The 17,309-nt window shown below is 39.3% G+C and overlaps 1 protein-coding gene across 2 annotated transcripts; it reads left to right on the top strand.

Moving 5' to 3' along the window:
• The first annotated feature begins 977 nt into the window (after positions 1-977).
• On the top strand, positions 978-17,080 carry samd10a (sterile alpha motif domain containing 10a). Of its 2 annotated transcripts, XM_019350244.2 has the most exons (7): positions 978-1,616; positions 2,483-2,705; positions 3,207-3,388; positions 13,459-13,627; positions 13,714-13,854; positions 16,436-16,558; positions 16,936-17,080. In XM_019350244.2, the coding sequence occupies exons 2-6, from the start codon at positions 2,513-2,515 to the stop codon at positions 16,531-16,533; spliced, it is 783 nt and encodes a 260-aa protein (XP_019205789.1). In that variant the 5' UTR covers positions 978-1,616; positions 2,483-2,512; the 3' UTR covers positions 16,534-16,558; positions 16,936-17,080. The 2 variants fall into 2 exon arrangements, with proteins under 2 accessions (XP_019205789.1, XP_005448549.1); XM_005448492.4 differs by lacking the exon at positions 2,483-2,705 and having other exon boundaries at positions 985-1,616.
• The last annotated feature ends 229 nt before the right edge of the window (positions 17,081-17,309 follow it).

The following is a 17,309-nucleotide window of genomic DNA, read 5'->3' as shown; positions in this document are numbered from 1 at the left end:
GAATGATGATAAGATGAACTAATCTCATGGCAGCAACTCAGTGCATTCAGGCATATATACGTGGCCAATATGACCTGCTGAAGTTCATACTGAGCATCAGAATGAAAAAGAAAGGTCATTTAAGTGATTTTGAATGTGGCATGTTGTCACTGATGAACAGGTCGGTCTGAATATTTCAGAAATTAGGATGTATTGAGATTTTCAAACACAACCATCCCACTCAGGTACTAATCTAAAAAAGAGAAAAATATCCAGTGAGCAGCAGTAATCTGGGTTTTTTCTATCGTGTATTTTTTCTATTGTTTGATATTCAAATGGTTGATGTAAACAGCATGAAAGCAAGGAGCAACTCTGCCTTCTGTCAGTCTTCAGGCTGGTGATGGTGTAATGGTGTAAGGAATATTTATATGTTGAATCTATACCACAAGGAAGACATTAAAACTTCCAACCCAGTACCAGCTGGTGAGGCGATATTGATCCTGTAAATGGCTGTTACTGTTTATTACCAATATATGGAAAGCCTTTCTTATCTACAGTGATGATGAACAGAGAGAAACAAAACCACATCAATAGAGGTTTGTGAAACAGGTTCTGATAATTATGTCAAAACACAGACGTTAAAATTAGAGCTCATTCACTTTACCCTTAAAAAAAAAGCAGCCCCTTTTTCTTCCGCCTTTTGCTCATCAGCCCTTTAAGGCAATGATGAAAGCAAATGTAGCTTTTTCTTACTTCTGTTTACGCTTGTTCGTATTCCTTTTGTTTTGAGTGAGAAGAATAAGAAAGAAAGACAGACAGAAAGAAGGTCTTTTGCATGGCTTTGATTGTATTTGGGTTATGTTGGATACTTAAAGTTTTGTGCTCTTCTGCTCTTACGGAGGTCTTCCTTTTACTCTAAATGTGGCCAAATGTGGCCAATAAAGTGAGTGCAAGGGCAGGTGTGAGCAGGAACAGTCACCGTCCTGCAGCTCTTCTGCACAGACCCGACATAGAGGGTCCATCACAGGGAGGGCGCAGTGCCCACGGGCGCGCACAGAGCTCCCTTTCTTTAAGAAAAGGCAAAGGGGAATTCCTTATGGTGGATGCTGCAGCGATGAGAAGCCTTTTCATCCGGCTGTTTTTCAGAGTCTCCACTGGCTGCGTTAATTACAGGGCCCGGGGCTGCACTTTGAGCTCGCTGTGCTCATGCATGCTCTTGAGAAAAAGCCGCGCATCTGATTCTCACGACACAGACGAAAACCACGCACAAATACGCACGCGCGCGCACATGCTCGCGCCCGCCTGAGCCCGCGGAACCAGTCAGCCAGCTGCTCGGGGACATTCTTGTCCAGTCTTCTGCAACTTCGTCTTCACAGACAGCAGCAGCCAGTGACACCGAGGACGACGTGAGCTGGTTTTAAGACGTGGTTGTTTTTTGTAAATCCCCACTTAGCCCAGCAGCTCAGGTCAGAGGATGTGGAGCGTCGCTGCTCCTGCCAGACCTCAGTGAAACTTTTGTCGGTGAGCGGAGCGCACACAGAGGGGAAGAGCTGGACCCGCAGCCCGTGTGTCGGTCACCGGAGAAGATGGGAGACTTCCACTAGGCTGTCTCCGAGAAAACATCATGGCTGTAGACGGTAGGAAGGTTGCACTTTAATATTATTATTAATAATAATAATCAGTAACTCTTTTCTAAATAGTCCGAGTCGCATTCCGCGGAAATCTAAAGCACGCTGATTCCATTACTTTAACTCAATACTTGCTAAACCAGTTTATCTGTTACGTAAGTGGCCTCAGCTGGAAAGAGCCCCCTGAAATAAAGTGCAGCTAAATCTGCCTCCTGCTACATTAAATCTATTAAAAACAGACTCTGTCATATACATGCATTCAGACATTATAAGAATATTATACATAAGAAAGGAACAGAAGGGGGTCGCTGATGGTCAGTGACATAGTGCTGAAATGGACAGCGCATCCAGCATCGCCACTATCAGTGTGACTGTTGCTGTGGTCACTTTCCTGCCTTGGCTTCCTCTTAATTGAATTTACTCCCAGCAGCTAGCTTCTGAAGTCCTGATGTGCATATTTCTGATAGGTAAAGATGTGTGCCAAGTCAGAATTTTAAATACCCCAAATAAGAGCTTTAATTTAACGTATAATCATCCAAAATACAAGATTAAAGATATTACAGGCAGGTCACACACTTCATAATTTGTTTAGCAAGGATTTTGATCATGAACGCGTTTCCTTTCCAGTACTGGCACTTTTTAAAGAGAAGGTTTTTTTCTCCATTTGAAGGGAAAAGGCTCTGACAAATAGTCTTAATTATGCATACTACATCCATGAAAGGGGCACATTTGTGTTTACAGCGGCAGCCTGGGTGAGTAACACTCTGAAGGAGGGTTCGTACATGCCTCGAGTAAAACCTCAAAGAAACCAAAAATCGCACACCAAGTTTTATTCGTAATAACCTGATAGTGCTGGTTTGCCTTGATGATTGCAGGACGCGGCCTGGCTCCGCTCTCGGTGGGAGATGGTGAATGACAGAAAAGAGAAGCACAAAGCAGGAGAAACGAAGGCACCCTTTCATCTCCTCAAAACCTCGTTTCCCCCTGACAGCCTCTCTCGTTCTGTCCTCTTTTCAAATTCTCTTAGTCAACTTAAGATATTGAAAATGCACATTAGCGCGCACGCAAACACAAGCTGCACACGGAGCTTCAAACGTGGTAAGAAAATCCTTCCAATCTGGCACATGAATGTGTAATGACCCGTGGCTTTCTGCCAGAATCTGTGCCAGTAACAGCGTGTTTACTGTAGTTGCACACTCTTTAATTACTGGATGTTGGGAAGCCACCTGCTGTTGAGTCAGTTTGGATATCTGCCTGCAGGCCTCGTCCTAATGATGAGAAAGTGGCTTGTCTCACAACTCTACAAGCTTTTCACAAAGTAATTGTGGTACCTGAACGCTGACTTCCAGGATTTATCTAGGATCTTGTCCAGGCTCAGATAACTAACTCAAGCCTGGTCTGTGTCAATAGAGCAGCTCCAAGCAGGAATTTCCTAATGAGACCATTCCTGAATGGCAGGTTGTCCATATGGTTTCAACCCTACCTTTTGTTTCCAAGTCATGCAGAGAGAGGGAGTAGGGAAGTAGTCCCATGCTGTTTTTACACTGTCAGCAGGTCTGGCCTGTCTAATCATTATACCTCCTCCCTTTATCTCTCCAGCTGCATCCAGTTTCAGTTTCTGCAGGCCAGCTGTGGAGTACAGGGCTCTGCCCGAGGACTTCAAGCACCAGCTGAGTCGACGGACAGGTGGGAACCTGACCTGGCATGACGGCCGCGGACAGAAAACAGCGGGAGGCAGAACAGTAAAGCTGCTACAGCAGCCGGGGACCGAGGCCCTGCAGGTATTGAGCACCTACATCACTTCAGCATGTCAAAAAGCGCACCTGGTGCATGTTGTGATAATCCCCTTAGGTTTTCTTATTCTTGAAGCTCAGGGTGGTATCTTTCTTTCTGCCTAATTAAGCTTGATGAGGTTTGCCACAAATCCAGAGTTAGGAAAACCTATATATTTACTTTGAAATTCTAATATGTTAAATATTAGTTTCATTGCTAAAAATTTAACAAGAAATGTAAGAATGCAAACCTAATCAAAGAAAAGGAGAAAGGTCCTGTGCCGATAGTTTCTCAGGTCAGACATTGAAACCTTTAATCTTTCACTCATTTTAGAGTTTTTTCTGATACTGCAGAGAAAAATAATGACAAGTTTCCGACTAAAGTTTTTCACGTGAACTATGTGGCTATCTGAAAACACGGCCACCTGTCTGGACATGATCGGCTGGTTGCAGGCATGACTGCTTAAACTAATGGTCACAGATATGACTGTAGAACAAGCTGTGGTGAAACGTAAACAAGAGGGCCAGTCAGAAAATCAAGCATCATCATTTCAGCACCTTTAGCCAAATAAACAGTCTCTGTCTGGACATAGATGTAGAGCTTCTTGTAGGCCATACCACAGTCTATGATGTTACAATCATATTTGTCCCAGTGGCTTTGCTGATCTGTGTTGAAGGCATCAAAATAAATTTGTGTGGATTTATACACTTTTCTCTGTATCTGATTCCAAATACATTGATTTTTGTAATACGATTCACTCTGTTACATGAAGATAGCCACCTCCACCACCGTGGATGACTGACTGGATCACCAGGTGTTGTAATAACATGTAACATCCACAAGGACTCAGAGATGACCAATATAAAAGCCTTACTTTATGTGTTTATATAACGGAGGCAGTGCATGTTAATGAACATTAGCAGGAAAATATAAGATAGTTTATTTAAGTAATTATGCTGGATTAATTTGGATCCGCATCCCCTGGGTAGCTTGCATTTAAAAGCACACAAAGACGCACAAAGTCAAAAGAATAATCCAAGTCCTGCATCATCCAAAGTTAAAAATGACTATAGAACTGGTTTGTCACAATCTGCTGCTTGAAATGTGGCTTAAAAGTAGGAATTCTGCTTTATTACAATTAATAAGCAATTGCAATATTTAGTTCTTTTTACTGACAGCACAGTTGATGCCAATGAGCTACCTCACAGTCACCTGTGTTTTTAAGCATATTAATTTTTTTAAAATCCACTAAGATCAAAAGATTGTTGTTGTTATTTGAATGCTACCAGGATGAAGTGAAAATTACTTTTCTGAAAATCAAAGCTTTTAGTGGCTTTTTTGAAATGTGTTTGCACTGAATAAAGTGTTGTTCCACCTGTTAGTGACCAGGTAGCAAAATCTTTTAACATTGCATTTTATGATGTTAGATAACTTAGTAGAATGACTTTTAAAGGTTAAATAGAGTTCATTTTGAGTCCAAGATACTTAAACTTGTTTACAACGTCATGTCCTCGCCTTGCAGTGAACACGCTGGAGTGTGTCCTCTCTGCTGGTTGTTTTCTGCACATCATACACACTGTTTGGTATTTAGTAAAAGACATAATTTCGTAAGCCAGTCCTGGACCTGAGCCAGTGCCTGTGCCTGGGAGATTTTTCAAATTACTAATGCATCAATATGTTTAATAAATTGAGGGTAATCCACATCTACATAACTTGTCAGTATAATAACCATTTATAGCCATTCAGTTTCCATGGCTATTTAGCACTGTTGTATTTCACTAAAAATAACTATTGTGATTTATGTAAACTGCACCCATGGCGATATCAAGAAATTAGTGGTGTTATGTGTTTCTGGTTTTATTTTTTATTTTCCATTCCACTGACTTCTTGCATGCAGACATGAAAAAGTTGCACTGCTCATACGAGAAACTGCTGTGTTTGTTGCATTAGCAATATATGAGCACATGCAAAAACCCCTGCTGCTGTTTGGCAGCTCTCCTCTCAGATTTCTACTTGGAAAAGTCTGAAATAAAAAAAACTCATAGTCTGACAAATGCAGCCGGTCATCATCTATTGTTGTAAATGGTCACTTTGTTAGTAGAGAATGAAAGTTGCTCTCTCCCCAGCGGGTTGGTGAGCTCTAACAGCCTTTTAGCTTTAAATAGCACAGGTCTTCCAATGCTCGCACTGTGCTGCACCACCACTGTGCTTGTTGACTGAGAGCAGAGAAAAGCTGAATTTATTTTGATCCTAACTGCCTGATAGTATGCAGCCTGTGTCTGGTGTTTCAGGATAATAAACAGTTAGCCGTTTCTATAGATCTTCTCGCGTGAAAACGTCCTCATATCTACTTCCACTAGTCATTCTATTCCGGTATAAATTAATAGTTTTTGGTTATCTGATACAGCATTGTCTCTTCACACAGCCAGTTTGGGCAGTAGAGACAATCCATTTATACTGTAAGCTGGCCTCATTTAAAGCTCTTGGTTACAAGTCAGAGAGCCCATGCCTTTGTCTTCACCCCATGAAAGACTCTTTAAAAGGCTGTTACAAGCTGAAGCTAAAGCTGCAAACATAGAACTGGGCTGGGCTGATAACACAGTTGTATGCATTGCATGGTGTCTTTGCTTCAATCCTCTTGGATGCACATAAAGTAGTGGTCTGTTTATTTTTGTCTCGACGCACATGAACTTAATCGGTGTTGTGTGTCTGTGCTGCATTGTAATGTGTTTACAGTATTTTCACTTCCTCCATTGTTAAGTTTTTCCACTTACTTTTTTTTTGGCATGCTGTTCTCGTATTCACTCTGTCAGTATGCATCTCTGCCACCTCTCACAGGCATCCAAACACTCATTATGGTCTCTATAGTGTTTTTATACTTCACGGCTGAGCAGCACGGTACATATAGTAACCGCTGAAAGGAAAATTATTTGGAATGTTTTTGGTAATGACTTCATAATTTATGTGTGTGGGTTTGTTTGTTTTTTCTAGTGAGAATATAAACTATATATTAACTTCTGATTCTAAACTGGTGCGCTTAATATGCCTTAATAAAACGTCTTTAGTGTTAGTATTCCTCAACTTGTTTAGATTTATTAATAGAACCAGTGAGAAGAGGCTTTGGTGCATGTGTTTACTGAGATATACTTCTTAAGTTTTGACCCTGAGAAATACGCCCATATTTGAGGTTTTAAAATATTAAACTACTACTGCAATAAAAGCTTCACTAAACTAAAAATTAAACAATAAGAAGCCAGAGCTTAAAACACAATTTAAAATACAAATAATATGAAAAATATACATAACTATACATAGAAATACATAACTTTTGGTCCATATTGACGTGATAGCATCACACAGCTGCTGCAGATATGTTAGCTGTACATCAATGATGTGAATCTGCTGCTACACCACATCCCAAAAGTGCTCTATTGGATTGAGAGCTGGTGACTGCGGAGGTCATCTGAGTAGAATGAACTCATGTTCATGAAAGGATTTGAGATTATTTGAGCTTTGTGACACGGTGCGTTATACCCATCGGAAGATGGGTACATTGTAAAGGGATGGGGATGGTCAGCAACAATACTTAGGTATCAAGACTCACCTGTTTAAACTGCAGCTACAGCTTCCTGTTCTTAGCTGACAGGAGTGGTACCTGGTGTGGTCTTCTGCTGCTGTAGCATATGTGCTTTCAAGATGTTGTGCATTCAGAGATGCTCATCTTCAAACCTTGGTTTTAACGACTGGTTCTTTGAAGCAGTCTGGGCACTCTCCTCTGACCTCTGGCATCAACAAGGCATTTCCTCGTGTGTGTGTGTTTGGTTAAGGTTAAGGGTTAGGAATTCATTTTTGATGGTTAGGGTTAGGGTAGGCAGCTAGGGAAAGCATTATGTCAGTTAGATGTCCTCACTAAGATAATGAAAACAAGTGTGTGTGTGTGTGTGTGTGTGTGTGTGTGTGTGTGTGAAAATCTCAGTAGATTAACAGTTTCTGAAATATTCAGACCAGCCTGTCTGGCACCAACAGCCACGTCATGCTTTAAGTTTGAATTTCAGCAGGTCGTCGAGGTCAAGTTGCTGCCATGTGATTGGCTGATTAGATATCTGCATTAACGAGCAGTTGAAGATGCATACCTAACAGAGTGGTCAGTGAGTGTATTTAAATTAGTCCTCAAGTGACCCTTACCGAACTAGCAGTAAATCATTGCTAGGGTTTTGCGATGGTTCTTGTTCTGCCTCTAATGGATCTCTGGCCTCAAAAAGTTTTACAACTCCTACTTTACATGACTGTGGTCAATTTTCACATATTCTGACATTTTACTGGGCAAACAGTCGTTTTATCCACAAAACGATTAATAATGAAAAATCATAACCTGCAGCCAAATTAGAAATGGAGCTTTTGGGGATTTTGGGGGATTGTTTTGCATATTGAAGGACGTCTGACTCATTTTATTTTTAATGAATTAAGGGAAATGTTCACTCCTAATCAAACAATGTTTAAAAAATACCGGTAAGTAGAAATCCTTTGTGCGATCACTCCGACCACATTTATTCATATACAAGCCAAACATGAGGGCTCGGGTTTTTACAAAAGGTAGGGTGTGAAGTGAGGAAAAACTGTTTGCTGCATAAATGGAAGTGATGCACTGAGATGAAAGATGCAAGTCAAAAGAAAGGAAAGGAAATCCAGAGGGTGAGAAGGAAGTCTAAAGATAAAAGCTCACCATAAAAGTATTCATGGTGCATTAGAAGTCAGTCAGAACCAGAAAAATACTTGATTCAAACTCTGAATGTGTCTTTCTTTGTTATTTAGATCCCCATTAACTCTATTGCCACAGCAACAGTATCTGCAGCATGTCAGTGAAAATGATGCACATCACGTCCGACATCCCCTCTCACAAAAAGACTTGACAGTAAATCTCCCACCAGTGAGACAAAACTGTAATCAGAAAGCAGTAAACACTCTGAAGTAAAGCAGAATAGGTCACTTTCTTGATCAGCATCGCATGTTTTAGGAGAAATAAAAGTTTAATATCATTAGCTGCTTGATTTATTGTGTGAAAACTTCAAGACAAATTATTGTTCTTTGTGTTAAACAAAATTTACACAGGGGGGGAAAACAAACCGAGTGCACTCGGCTCCAAACCCCAAATCCTGTATTGAGTGTTCAGCCTTGCCAAATACAAAAACAAACAGAATAATTGGCTTCTTGTTTATTGTTGGGGAAGAGCATATTCCAGCTACAAACCATAATCATCGTAATCTGAAAAATCTCACCAGGTGAGGCGCACACTGAGAACCACAATGACGTGACAGAAAGAATGTAAATGTCGCCCTGTGTGAGAGTAAACCACACAGGACGACATCATTACAAAGTCATTTGTCATCATGCACAGTTAAAACTCCTCTATGTCTTTAAAAAATTGTGTAACACTATATATTAAATGACATTAAACAACTCAAAAGTGATTATTGATTAAAAACGTCTCGCAAAACCTTAATGTTTTGTTTGTTTCAGCTCACAGCTCGAAGCCCAGTGTCATTCATTCTCCCCAAAAATAAATAGAAGAATACTCACATTATGTAGCAGTTTTGTGAACAGGCCAAAGCCATTTGTATATTTCATCACAAATTAATTACTGATCACAAGAAAAGAGACTTAAAAATAAACAGGGTGGCATGGTGGTGTGGTGGTTACCACTACTGAAGGTCCTGAGTTCAAATCCTCCATCTGGGCGAGTGTAGTTTGCATGTTTTCTCCGTGTTTGCATGTGTACTCCGGCTTCCTGATAAGGAGGAGAATGGATGGATATTGTTGATAAGAAAAATACTTTCAGTATCTGTATGCTTGCACTACGCTCCGGTGTTAAAACCAAAAGCAAGCTAACTACTTCTTTTTTAGTTATTTCGATTTTTAGTGCAGATCACCATTGTGTTATGGAAAGACTCAGCAAATTCTCCAGAGTCTGTGATTCATGCAGGAGTGGAATACTTTGTCTGTCCCGTCTGTAACAACTGAAAATAAAAATAAATAAATAAATAATAATAACAAAGGTCAATCAAATGGACCAATACGGCAAGGCCGTGATGATGTACTTGGTAAAGTAAATGCGTTGGACATCTTTCTTGGCCTTCAGACAGTAATTCTGATGGCTAAAAAGAAAAGAAAAAAGGAATTGAATACTTTCATTCTTCTGGCTATTATTCTTATTATTACTAATATTATATATTTTTTTTTTATTACTTAGTTCTTAATAAGGGTTTTACATATTTTCTACAACAGAAAAGGAAAACAACAAACAGCCAAAAACAACAATAACAAAACAAGCAGTCGACTGAGAAGCACGGCTTTTTCCCACAAAGCAATTCTGGTAGTGAGAATATGACTTTATATTCATGAATTGACAGCACATCTACAGATGTAAGCGCAGCCTAGGAGAGGCATACAGAAGTTTATATAGATGTGATTAGGCACAAACAGGAGAAAGAAAGAATAAATAAATAAAAAAAAAACATTCTAATTTCAGATAGATTTCAACCACTTGTCCCATCTTATGGTATAAATATTAGCTTGCAACCTTAACAAAAAGGTAAGTTTTTCCATTTTATGAATCTCCTCGACAACGCTCAACCAGTCGTCCAGAACAGGGGGGTCAGTACAGAGCCACTTACGAGTAATTGCTTTTTTTGCTGCAGCAGTAAGAATCTTCAGGAGATATTTGTCATTGCTTGTTAATTCTTCGGGTAGGTCTCCTAAATAAAATGTTATGACAGGCTGTTGTTTTGATTTAAAGCCTATAGTCTGTTCTATCTTTGATATAACATCTTCCCAAAATTTAGAAAGTTTTCGACACGACCAGAATATGTGGGTATGGTTTGCAGCAGTTTCCCCACAGCTCCTCCAGCATGAAGAATTTCCCTGTGTTTGTTGTTTTGGTGTTATGAAAAATCGTACCAAGTTTTTCCAACTAAATTCTCGCCAGTGTGCAGAGGATGAGGTTGAAATAGCAGTCTCACACATGTTGTCCCATTGCTCAGAAGTTATAACTGAGGACAACTCTCTCTCCCATCTTTCCTTTATATAATCTGTTGAAGTTCCCCTACTTTTCAATATGCCCTGGTAGAGTTTAGAGATAACTGACTTACATCCCTTGAAGTATGTTTGGGAAATCAGATTAATTATTTCATTAGGTTGTGTATTAGTTTCTTTAGTCACTTTTGAGGACAAATATTGCCGTAATTGTAGGTATCTGAAAAAATCTCTTTTTCCTAGCTCATATTTTTCTTGTAATGTTTGAAAACTTTGCAGGCCATTCTTATCCAGTATTTTACAGTATACATTAATGCCTTTATGTGACCAGTTCTTAAATTGTAAATCCAATTGGTTTGGTTTAAACTCAGAGTCATAAGCCACCCACTTAAGTACTTGAATGTGGTTCCTTAGATTTAGTTCTTTCACTAACTCAAACCAGATATGCAATGTAAAAGATGTTATAATATTATATTTTAATGAAATGAATCATTACTGACATCCTATGGATCAAAAAATTGTTGGTGAAGTGATGGACATTGTTGAATGCTTAAAAAAATATCAAACCCACCGTACTGGGTTCTATTTTGAGAATAATACTGTTTTTAACACTACTGCATCCTGACATATCAGGCAGACCCTCCTGCAAAACTTTTGCTCCACTGACTCTTGCACATCAGCCAGATGTGATTTTTTTTATCTCGCAAATGAACTGCTGAACTTGCTACATTTTTAAAAAAGTGATTGGCTGATCAAAGGCGCAGCTTGATTACAAGTCCAGTTTTGCATCCTGTACATCTATAAGATAAAAGAGCTGAATCCCAACATGACACTGGCCTCCATGCATGTCTTTGTGTGCTTTTTTGTTGCTGTTGCTGCTGCATGTTCGCCACTCTTCTAGGGAACTTCACAGCTACACAGATGTGCCTACACTGCCTATACATATGGCAACGATCACCCCTGTGTTCTTTAATGAGGCTGAGACATGTTCTACCCCTGTAGAGGCCCAAACTTGTCATCTTTTGATGTATATAAGGCATGTGAAATGAAATGTGATACTCAATATTCATCTTATAATCCTCCCAGCAGATGCTCAGTTAATTGGCTGTGTGCACATGTTATGTACAGTGAATAAAAGACAGTGTGCAGATTTGTACACGGCGCATGATAGATGTGGGTTGTATGGATGCACAGCGGCAACAGCAGGCGAAAAGATTAAAAGAGCTTTAAGGTTCATTCAGGTTTTAAATGGAGTCTGAATTTTGTGCGATTCCTCTGGATACATTTTCATGGGAGACATCTACTAGAAGTCAAATGCCACCGATAACTGAATATCTTTGGCAGTTAATGAGAGATATGCCTGTGGTAGGTTATCTATCTCAGCACAAAGCGCATCAGTACAGTATGTCCCCTGTGTGAACATGTTAGTGTGAAGTTAAAGACTTTCTTTTTTAAGAGATAAATTAAAAGATACAAGTCTCTAGTGTGCACAAGGGAGGTAGAACTGGCCCTCAGCTAATTGAAGGATGATTCACTAACTCGATCCCTGGCTCCTCCTGTTGGCATGTCTTAGACCTAAATACTGAACCCAAAGAAGTGGAAGTAGTGTAGTAGTATATCTGTGTAGGTTCTCAGTCATCCAGGTCATGGTAATCTAAGGAGCTTGGAAAGAAAAGCAACTGCACTTCTTTATGTTTCTTGAAGACATTTCACCTTTTCAGTTGAACTGAAGAAGCTTCTCGGATAAGAGGCGAAATGTCTTCAAGAGACTTGAAGAAGTTCAGTTGCTTTTATTTCCAAGCTCTTTAGATTAATGTAGTAATAGTGCAAAGGACTTTGAGTCGTTGAACAGATCTCACTTCTGAAAAATGCTGTCTGTTTGCTTATCCTAGTATCTCTATATTTGAAAAATCTCCTTAAGCCTCTTTTTCACTAGCACATGCTCAGCTTGATTCAAGTCCATTTTGGGGGTTTTGCATTAGGTGGTAGTACCTTGTACCAGGTAAACACCTTCACAAGAATCAACCTGGCATTTTTAAACACGGCACCAAGGGAAATGGCTGCAAACCGAGGTGCCTCATTCACCAACGCAAACACTTTTTTTCTGCACTTAAGTGCTTTCTGTCTATCAATCACACACATTCATCAGAGAACAACTTGGGTTAGTATCTTTCCCAGGGATATTTGGCATGCAGAGTGGAGCAGCCAGGGATCAAACCACCATCCTGCCAGTTAACAGATGACCTGCTCTACCTCCTGAGCTACAGCTACGTCTTCTGTGGTTGGTGGCTGTAGATTTAAAGATTTAAAGTTTAAAATAATCCTTTTTTATCTTAGACTGAGCATTGCTGTAGCCTATGTGTTCTTCTTCTGTTAAGCTATTTTAGCTACCTTCCCCTTTAAGACCAGCCTGTCTCTTCTGATTGGCTGCCCCTCAGAAACACATGATTTTAACAGCTGGTGGAAGGTTTTCTGTGCTCAAAGCCAGTGTGTGTCCTGGTAATAACAATATTATGTATATGCACTCTGTTTGACGTCAGTTAGATTCAGGAGTAGAAAAACTGTCTGAAGTTGTGTATTTAGTGCCGTTTTAAACCTGAGATTTTGCTCTGTAAATAAATTTAATAAAGTCTGGAAACCCTTTTTGATATTTTTTGACCAACCATCTACACAGGTTCAGGAGTGACCTTTATTTATTTATTTATTTTAATATATTTGTTTACTTGTTAGGGTGGGTTTTATTTTAATTTTTCTCTCCTTTTTTATTTTTTTATTTTTATTTTTTTATTTTATGCTTTATACTTTTGTATTTCATTGTGAAAAATAATAAATACATTAAACACTAAACCTGAGATTTTGGTTTCACTGGGTTAATTTGCACATACTCTGACCTCATTATGTGCAGCTTTACCCATGTTCGATGTGAACATCCGCTACTACAGCAGTACACGAATGACAGAAATAAGGAAAAAAGCATTAAATGTCCCCTTATATCACTCAACCCTCTGCATTTATCTGTATGTTTTCCTGTCTGCCTTCTTATCTACAGTACCGCTCCAGTGACAATTATGGGATATATCACACGAGCCCAACACAGCCCAGCCTGATCCGTCCTGTTGTTCTTTGGTCTCAACAAGATGTGTGCAAGTGGCTGAAGAAACACTGTCCACACAACTACCTGACCTACGTGGAAGCGTTCTCCCACCACGCCATCACAGGTCTGAGATAGTAGAAAAACAGTACCACTAGTGAATTCATGAATTACAGTTTAGTTGTAAAAAATGACTTTGTCATCACCTTAAAGGCCGAGCGTTACTGCGCCTGAATGGGGAGAAGCTGGAGCGCATGGGTTTAGTGCAGGAGACACTTCGACAGGAGCTGCTGCAACAAGTGCTGCAGCTCCAGGTGCAGGAGGAGGGACGCAACCTGCAGCTGCTCAGCAGAGGTGAGGGTGTGTGTGTGTGTTTTCAGTCTTCCCAGTCCTTGACTTTGAATACACAGTTTGACATTTTTCACAAAATGTGAAATTTCTGACTCTTATTCCTGTCAATTAAAAATTAATTTTTAGCTAGCAGTGGTTTAGCTTAGCACTAAAATTACATGTTTTATGATTAAGATAGCTGGAAAAAAATTTTTTGAACATGGCTCCATAGTTTGTGCTGCCGTCCCACAGCAGGAGGGTCCAGGTTCAAACCCAGGCAGGCAGGCAGGCAGGTTAAAACTTGCATGCTCTCTATGCTTGTGTGAGATTTCTCCACTCTGTTTTCTCCTGTCCTTGTAAAACCTGCTGCTGTAATTATGCCTATCTGTGCCAAGGATACATTTCACTTCTTGGTTGAATAACATTGGAAAAATGTTGGTGGGTGTAGTTCTGAAACAAAGGGGCTTTTCACATGGGAGACATTCTGCTGTGTGTCCACCGCCACCAGCCTTGCATCTGTCTGGAGTCAGGGAAGTGTTATGTCTCTCTGTGATGTAAATATGAGAACAGCAATGTAAACAAACAACACTTACACAATAAGCGGGTTTGTTTTTATGTTTTCCATTCACTTTATTCAGATGAGACTACTGTAGTTTTAATATACAAAGCCCCACCCTGTCGGGTGCTCGGGGTAGAGCACCTGGTGGCTCATGGTGACTGGCCAGATGGAACCAATGCATGGGTCAGCCCTTCTGTAGGCCCAGCACTCACAGGGGTTAACCAAAAGATGTGGTTTTCTTTGTTTCTTAAACCAATTTTTTGTTCAAATGTCTGTGAACTACACTAAAAACACTGCGACTTCTCATTGAAAACAATTGAATGCTAGCAGTTGTTATAAGCCAACAGTGGAGTTTGATGTAACTTGGCTTTAAGAATAATGGAAAAGATTCGATGTCTTTAAATCATGCAGTGAAGTTTTTAGTCAAAATTCTGTTCAAACTAAATCTAAGAGAGATAGCAGAGAGGATTTTCCTGCATGCTTGTATTAGGCAGCAAAGTAAGACAGTAAGGCTGAAGTCCCCAAGCTAAACAACTAACATTAGTTTCCTCTGCCTGCACACAGTCGCTGCTTACAGCTCATAAAACTCTCCTAATTAGAAGCATGAGGGCCAAGTAAAAGTGGCTGCGTCTTAGCTGTGGATGATTGGCAGAACAAAGGAAAATCATTCAGTTAAACAACTTATCAGAAACTCTTGGCTGCTAAGTATACATAAAGTATGCTAAGCTACTTTATGTGACGGCTGGTTGTCGTCTAACGTAGATATAGACGCATTAGGGATGTTATGATACTAGAAATGTTGTAGTCAGTACTAATACCAGTGTTAGTTATATGATTGTTGATACCCAATTAAATAACATGGTTACAAAAAAGCGAGCAAAGAAACAAACTGAATGTTCCTTGTAATTAAAATTAGACCCCTTTATTAAAAAAAGTTTTATATCACTGACATGTTGGTGGCAGACCATTTATTTAAAATGTTAATATTAGATGTTGTTGACAGGACACAGGCTGAATTGATAGGATGGTTCCCATTTAGGCTATGGAACATAGCTGATGTCACAATGATGATAATAATGCAAAGTAGTTCCATGTTGACTTTTACTTGTAATAAACAAGTCTGGGCAGAGCCGTCATGGCAGCTGCACTAGTCGCATGTAGGATAGGCGCATGGTGCCTCTGTCACTTCCCAAAGACCTGCAGCCAGTACAGATACTGTCTGTGGTAGATGTAATAAAAGGACAAAACAAACTCGACATGGATGGGTGTGTGTTTGTTTGTGTATCTGTTTTTTGTTTTTCTCTCTTTCAGGGACGGTGTGTCCTTTTGCTAGAGTAGATAACATGTTGTGCTTTCTTTGTGCTTTGACCTGTGATCTTATCTTTTCTCCTGTTTGTCCCCTTTTCTATTTTCTTTTGTATTCTCTTTACTTCCAGCTGTCAGCTCAGGCATTATTGCACTATTCATATATAAAAATAATTAAATAAAAATAAATTGGCTAGCAGAAGGAGCCTATACACAGTTTATAGTGATCCTCTTGGCAAAGCAAATATGTTTGGCACATCAGTGCATTCAGACCATGATTCTGCTTGCTGAAGCTTCTAGAAAAGAAAGGTTTAAAAACAAACATTAAACAATTATTGTCACATTTTGAGAATTTTGATATGAATTGGTATCTTCTGATGATATCCCTTAGACACATAAATGTTATATCAGGCCTTGTGGCATGTGTCTCTTTAGACTGAACAGAAATGTTTGTGCTAATTTTTGATGCTCTAATGAAAGAAAAGCAAAAACTAAACAATAGTCACAATAAGCAGTCTATTTTTAAAACTGACTAAATATTCATTGACTGTCCTGACAAAACTAAAAGGTGATGATAGTTTGAATTAATAATCCTTTGGAAAGCTGCCAAAAGTAAATGGTATTTGCCACAGTTTGTGTTACTGTGTTGTTGTCCTAAATTATCTGACTGTTAACTCTTTTTCATGGTACTAACAGCTCAGTAACGGCTAACTTACATATATTCCTGATTTGTATCTACAGAAACCGTCAGACCTCCACAGTGTTGTTCAGATGGACTTGTTTTGTCTGCAGACTCCCAAAAGATAAAGTTAAAAGGCATTCATGAACCACAGCGCTGAAGATAACAGACTCAAGACATGACAAGTATGGGAGTATTCCTGTCAGTTGAAATGCAGAGAGCTGTAATATTGAGTTTTATTGTGTTTTATAATTATGTTGTGGAAACATTACAGTTATCAACAGAAAATAAGCCTTTTGTACAGTTCTGACATTTATAACTAACTAGAACAGTTTAATCACTTGTAAATTCAGAGGTATGGATTAGATGGCCCAGCTCCCACGCAGCAGTGATGTATTGTTCCAATAACCAGCAGGGACCAACACAAAATCTTTGTCTATACTTATCTGTAACATCGAGCGGTGAAAGCTTATTACTGCACCTCTAAAAAAAAAAGCTTTAAAAACTTGCTGTTAAAAGTTAAAAAACATCTGAAAAGTGTTCATCCTTCTGTGTTTTGCAGGGTCCTTTGGAAGGATATCCTAGCTGGATGATGGAAACACCGGAGTCAGAGTACATATAATCATGTAACGTGAAATGTGAATCAGATCTGTAGGATATGTGCATCCGGTGAGCTGTGGTCTCCAGAATAAAGCTGTTAACTGGAAGTTGGCAGCTTTTCATTCCCTGTCTGCACGATAAACTGATATCATCTTTACAGACTGACTATGAACTGTGATGAAAAAGCATCATGACAATCCACTTATCAATTTATTGCCATCTGTGATTAATTATTAATTAACTGTTCCTCTCTTACTGTCTCTTCCTCTCATTCTTCTCTTTGAAACGTTTTTTAATGTCAGAAAAACAAATTAATAAATAAAAATATTAAAATTT

This window comes from Oreochromis niloticus, linkage group LG20 (genome assembly GCF_001858045.2).
Source record: "Oreochromis niloticus isolate F11D_XX linkage group LG20, O_niloticus_UMD_NMBU, whole genome shotgun sequence".
Classification (NCBI taxonomy): Eukaryota; Metazoa; Chordata; class Actinopteri; order Cichliformes; family Cichlidae; genus Oreochromis; species Oreochromis niloticus.
This window is presented reverse-complemented; position numbering and strand designations above follow the sequence as displayed.

Excerpts from the sequence above, each read along its gene's own strand:
- samd10a (XM_019350244.2), top strand. The coding sequence starts at position 2,513 with ATGGTGAATGACAGAAAAGAGAAGCACAAAGCAGGAGAAACGAAGGCA. Across the intron at positions 2,706-3,206 it reads CACACGGAGCTTCAAACGTG|CTGCATCCAGTTTCAGTTTC; the intron begins GTAAGAAAATCC and ends TTATCTCTCCAG. Across the intron at positions 13,855-16,435 it reads CCTGCAGCTGCTCAGCAGAG|AAACCGTCAGACCTCCACAG; the intron begins GTGAGGGTGTGT and ends TTGTATCTACAG.